Raw genomic sequence first — 6,291 nt, 5'->3', positions numbered from 1 at the left:
TCTGCGACGTCGATCAGTAGGCTATCTGTAGAGCAACACTAGCTCGCCTCAGGAAAAGTCGGAGAACAAACTACAGAGTGAATCTTTCTATTGTAGTTTTGCTCCTTTTGTCCTCTCTCACTCTGTCTTTTACTGACTGAGATTTGTACAATATACACATTGGCTCAACAGATTTAACGGAGTTAGCTATATTTTTTATGTTTTAGGAGTTTGTCGTCTCTGTTGAACGTCAGTGCAGTTCTGAAGGCGAACATTGCCATCTACTGTTGGATAACGAAACTACACCTAAAGTTGAAGTGTGTGTGTGTGTGTGTGTGTGTGTGTGTGTGTGTGTGTGTGAGAGAGAGAGAGAGAGAGAGAGAGAGAGAGAGAGAGAGAGAGAGAGAGAGAGAGAGAGAGAGAGAGAGAGAGAGAGAGAGAGAGAGAGAGAGAGAGAGAGAGAGTGTGTGTGTGTGTATCTGTGTGTGAGAGAGAAAGAGAGAGAGAGAGTGTGAGTGTGAGTGTGTGTGTGTGTGTGTGTGTGTGTGTGTGTGTGTGTGTGTGTGTGTGTGTGTGTGAGAGAGAGAGAGAGAGAGAGAGAGAGAGAGAGAGTGTGTGTGTGTGTGTGTGTGTGTGTGTGTGTATCTGTGTGTAAGAGAGAGAGAAAGAGTGTGTGTGTGTGTGTGTGTGTGTGTGTGTGTGTGTGTGTGTGTGTGTGTGTGTGTGTGTGTGTGTGTGTGTGTGTGTGTGTGTGTGTGTGTGTGTGTGCAATGGCAGTGTTTGAAACTTGTTATAAATCCATCATTTTTCACATTTACAGAAAACTGTAAGAAAAAAAACCCCCAAAAGACTAACCCAAGGAACAAACTACACTACGAAATAAAAAAAATCTGTGTGAAAATATGTGATTGTCACTTGTAAGTTTACTTGTTACTTGTCCCCGCTTAAACATTTCCATCTCAGATCAAACTGATCTTTAAGTCAGCCTAGCATAATTCAAATATGAAATAACACTAAAAACAACAACAGCATCAAAACTATCTCTATAGTTGAGTCATTGAGTCTTGAAAACAGAGCAAGTTGCATGTTACCATATTTACATATTATTTCAACCGACAAATTAAAACATTTAAATGTTTTTTTTTTTTTGCAAGGTCTTCATTTTGAACCATGAACAAAAAGAGTGACTCATTTGTGAATATTGCATGACCCGTTGTTAGAAAATATTAACATCTCACTCCATCACTGTGTCACTTCTTTTCCAGTTTAAGTTTAACTGAGGAATTCCAGCTTGTTATATGGAGCTCACCTACGATTTATCTCCAGGGACATTCACGAAATCTGCAGGCATACCTCGAGTGATCAGTGTGACCTGAACACACAACACATCACTGAATTTTATGCCAATACTTAGTAGTATTTATATACTTTATAAATAGGCTAATTTATCTCAAAGACTACATATGTAGCCTAATAAATGTTATAATAATGATGATAATTATTATTATTATCCCCGCGTCTTCTCTAAGTCAGCTGACTGTAAATGCGCAAAACCTGTTTCCATTGCAGTTTTTTTTTTACTAAAGCAGTATATAAAATCAGATGTGTATTACCTACCACCATTTAGTTGTTTTGTGTTATTTAAAATATTTATAATATATTTTTTTTAACAATGCAAAAAAAAATTTTAAACGGGTTTCAGCCACCAGGGGGGGCAATGCTCCCCCTGCCCCCCCCCGCAAACTCCGCGCCTGCTCAAAGTATTTATTAAATAAGGTTAAAGACTAAAACGCCAAACTCTTTTTTACTGAGTCACACATGGCTGTTCTTTATCTGACTGTGACAGAGCCAACCGCAGTGTCAACAAGTGCATCCTTCCGTGTTCTTGAGGTTTGACCGGAGAAAATCATTATATTTTAATTAACCGAATTCAAGCACATAGGGCAAAGAGCACCAGGTTGGATATATATATTGATTTTTGCTTTATTAAAGGTAATTGCTACTTTTTAGCTCACGGTAAGTTATATTCTCTAAACAAGTGTACAATAGCGCCTTCCTGTGGTTGGAATTGCTGGAACTGTGTGTCGTGAAGCGGCTGTTCATCACGACAGTTATTGCTCACACACGGTAAAAGCGTTTTAAAAAATACAGATGGGTTGCTGATACAATCAAGCTAACCGAGTTAACGTATTCAACCGGCTGGATTATCAATATTTTACAAAATGGGAATCGCCGATGAGGCTGACCGGACTCTGTTTGTCGGGAACTTGGACCCTCAAGTAACAGAAGAAGTTATATTCGAGCTGTTTTTACAGGTACGTGCTGTAGCGTCATTGATTAGCTTGCTAATGCTAACGCTAAAGATAGACTGTTTGCTGTTAGTTGTAGCTCGATTTGCAAACGAATTAGACGCGTGTTTGACAGATAAGTATCGTTTTATATAAAGTGCCATCACCGTGTCTCTGTTATTTGACTTTGATATGATGTTTTTTTTTTAACTGTTAACCTGTAAGAGTATAATGTGTTGTTGTGCTGTTGATATTAAGCTATTGTTGTTGTCTTTGCAAACACACGGTCGCTCTAGCCATTCGTTTACATTGCCTTTAGTGTGATTGTGTCGTTCATTAAGGCAATACACTAACGTTACAGGTGAATAGAGTAAACATTTCAACGAATAGTTATAGATGATTAATACATTAAGACAATTGTTTTGTATTGCAGGATTTCTGTAATGTTATGTTTAAATATGCTATCATTATGCATGCATTTCAACATTGGATAAAGCCAGGTTTAAAATCCTTGTTTAATTTTGTTGAGTATAAATCAGGCAAATTATATATGAATAAACCTTCACAATATATATCGTTTGGTGTATGTAAGTGTTGATTACTGCTTCTGTGCAGGAGAAAAAAATAAGGCGAAAATGGCCTTTAAAGATGTATTATTGTAATTGAAATAGACTGGCACAAATAGATAGTGTAATAAAATAAACACCTAAATGTGTATTTTTGATCTTTTTTCTTTCCATTAGTCTTAAAGAAGACCTGTTGAAGAAGCAGAATAGGCCAACATCTCAAAAATAACCAGTGCATGAGAAGTGTTTTGCCAGTAGTCCCTTCTTAAATAACATCAGAACTCTCTCCTGTATTTCTTTCCAATAGGCTGGGCCATTAATCAAAGTCAAAATCCCCAAAGACAATGATGGAAAATCAAAACAGTTTGCATTTGTGAACTTCAAACATGAAGTGTCTGTGCCCTACGCCTTGAACTTGCTCAATGGAATCCGTCTGCATGGACGGCAGCTCAACATACAGTTCAGATCCGGTAGGAGTTTCCATGTTATTCTGCTTTATTTGGTGTTCATTAGAGGTTCGTCACCGTCTATCATTCCAGCATAGCCACTCACCAATCTTTTCATGAGTTACAGCAATTTTTTACAATTGTCTTTAAGAACATGATGTTAAAAAAACGGTATTAATTAAGATTAATTTTAGGTCCATTTTAAAAAAATTTAAAATTAACATTGAAGCCATTTATTTAATGGTAGTTTTTGGTCATTTTGTGAGTGAATCAAGTGTGCAAATTATTTGAAATATTTAAAATAATCTTTGCAATGTTATAAATTTCTCTTTCATTTAGTAACAATTCATATCTGATGTTAAACCATTATTGAATCTGCATACAGTAAATGGTGAATTTAATTAATGCAATGTAACAAACTATATGAGGTGAAACCAGTACTAAATCAAGGAGTTAATTGTTATTTTGAAAATGGATTTATGAACATGTTGTATTTATGATATGTCGAATTGGTCACTCAAGACTCGCTCGTTTAAATTTATTGAAAGGGGAAGAGAAACCGGTTTGTTTTTACAAAGGACGAGAAACTGTTTTTTTTTTTAAGACAAAACTGTTATATTGTAAATAATGACATTGAAATGGCATTGTAATCATATAAAAAATAAAATTTTTATTTTTTTATTTTGCCATGAATATAGCCATTGCTGCTGATATGTTAAATCATAAATAAATGAAACAATACATCACAGAAATATAATGGGCTGTGAAAGGGTTGTCACATTTACTTTACACATTAATTACAGTAAAACAGTAACTGATTAATCATCATCTAAACCTGCTGTGCTCCTAACAGGAAGCAGTCATATTAATCAGGAAGGCAAAAGTCCGGCAAACTCTCAAAACCCCAGTCCAGCGAATACACCAGGTCACCGCGGTGGAAGGTAATCTTTGTTTTGAATGTAGTGCTTATGTTTACACCTGGTCAGAACATCCATCACAAGATGTCAGCAGAGACAGATTTACATACTTGCGTCTCTTGTGACCATTTGTGATTGGATTTCATCAAGTGCCGGGTCTCTGATTTCATGAGTGCGTTCTTTACTTTCTGTGCACTTACAAGTTAAATTCATCAACAATTTATATTATTTTTCAAATGTTTTTTTTTATTGAACAGTGCGTTTTCTTTTGAATCTTTGATTTTGTGATTGTATATACAATACTATTCAATAGATTGGGAAGATTTTTTGTTTCATGTCAAATCAAAATGTGAGATTTTTTCTCTTGTAACTTATTTTAAAATGTAATTTATTCCTGCAAAGGAAAGCTGAATTTTCAGCATCATTACTCCAGTCTTCAGTGTCACATGATCCTTCAGAAATCACTCTAATATGCTGATTTGCTGCTCAAGAAACATTTCTGATTATTATCAATGTTGAAAACGGGTGTGATGCCTCATATTTTAGTTAGAATAAAATGACAGTAGTATAATAGCTACAACAAATTAAATTCTGCCGAATTTTACATGTATCAATTTATTTTAATGTAGCAATGACATCCTGATAATTTGTTCAAATGTAAAGAACATTAGTTTATTCGTTTAACGACATTAATGGTCATATGAGAATTTACTTGCTGTCTGAGAACTGGAAGCCATTCTGGTGATTTGACGTGTTCTGCGGCTCTTATAGGCTGCATTTACACCAGCTCTCGATGCCCAGTTCTGATATGTTGACTAAACACCCAAAGGTGACCCGGAAAAGCTTAGGCTGGAAAGAAAGTAAAAAAAACGGCACAATTTTTGCAATTGGACGCAGACAAAATAATACAACCTTCTCTTTTGAGCACCATCTTTAAAGGTCAACAAAATGCAAATTATCCTTTTATTTTTCCTTAACTTAGAAAATGAACACATGCCAGTTAAGAAGAATAGTTTTCTTCAGATTGTTTGTTGAATGTGTGTGTTTCCCCTGACCTGATGAGTGTGTGTTGTGTTGTTCTGGCAGAACCCCAGAGCAGATGAGCTCTCCGTCCTACTCTCCTCCACAGAACATCCAGAGGTCTTTCAGTTCTCCGGACAGTCTGCAGAGACAGGCGATGGTGAGGACACCTCCACATTCAAACTTCTGTTAATTCATGTACATTTTATTGCATGGACAAATGTATACCCTGTTGCATTTAAAGTTGTCATTCACATTTTTTTAATTGTTTTTGAATAGATGAACAACATGTGGCAGGTCCAGATGCAGCAACAGTTGCAGCAGTTTAACGGGGCCTTCCAGCAGAGCATGCAGCAGATCCGGGGCACTGGAGACGGTAACCCATGGCAACCGGACTGGTCTGGCCAGCGAGGTCATCGCCACTCTCCCCAGGACAATAACAACCATCACGGCAGAGACCAACGGCACGCAAACAGCGGGAACAACTACGACCGCCATCGGCGCGACAGCCAGCGGGGAGACCTGCATCCCCAGGACGACCGCACTGGAGGAAACCGAAATCACACCCCTGAGAGGCGCCGAGACTCACGGGACGGCCGGTGGAAGCGCTTTTAAAAAATCTACTTGGTAGTTGCATTTTTAGTTCTCCTGAAAACCTTTTTTTTTTTATCAACTGTTTTTATTATCTTTTGTTATCCTCATAGATTTTTAAATCTATTTAGGTGGATTACATATTAACTGTTTAAAAAAAAAAAAAAAATTGCAGTACAACTGTAGGGGGGGAACAAATCTGACACAAGGTTTAGGCATGTTGACCAGAATCTCTTTGTTGAGATGCAAGAACAAAAAAGAAAAAGAAAAAAGACTAAGGTCATTTAGAGGGACGGCCTATTTTAAAAAAATATATGTTTTGATCTCAGGGGGACACCCATGTTTATATATATATTTTTATTTTTAAGAATGTCCTTTTTGAGAAATTTCTGTATGTACAACATCAAAGTGCATAAAATAATCAAATTTGCTATGGTGGATTTTTGTTTTTATAGAAATTTGTAATTTCTCAGGATTTCACAGA

General features: G+C 36.6%; 1 protein-coding gene across 1 annotated transcript; it reads left to right on the top strand.

Moving 5' to 3' along the window:
* Positions 1-2,138: 2,138 nt before the first annotated feature.
* rbm7 (RNA binding motif protein 7) lies at positions 2,139-6,057 on the top strand. The gene is made up of 5 exons (XM_056234205.1): positions 2,139-2,294; positions 3,141-3,303; positions 4,133-4,220; positions 5,283-5,376; positions 5,496-6,057. Exons 1-5 carry the CDS (start codon positions 2,202-2,204, stop codon positions 5,829-5,831), a joined length of 774 nt encoding a protein of 257 aa, XP_056090180.1. The 5' UTR covers positions 2,139-2,201; the 3' UTR covers positions 5,832-6,057.
* Positions 6,058-6,291: the final 234 nt, after the last annotated feature.

The sequence above is a fragment of the Rhinichthys klamathensis genome, unplaced genomic scaffold, assembly GCF_029890125.1.
Source record: "Rhinichthys klamathensis goyatoka isolate OS25496 unplaced genomic scaffold, OSU_Roscu_1.1 h1tg000391l_1, whole genome shotgun sequence".
In the NCBI taxonomy this organism is placed as follows: domain Eukaryota; kingdom Metazoa; phylum Chordata; class Actinopteri; order Cypriniformes; family Leuciscidae; genus Rhinichthys; species Rhinichthys klamathensis.
The sequence above is the reverse complement of the archived record's forward strand: the minus strand, read 5'-3'. Positions and strand labels throughout refer to the sequence as shown.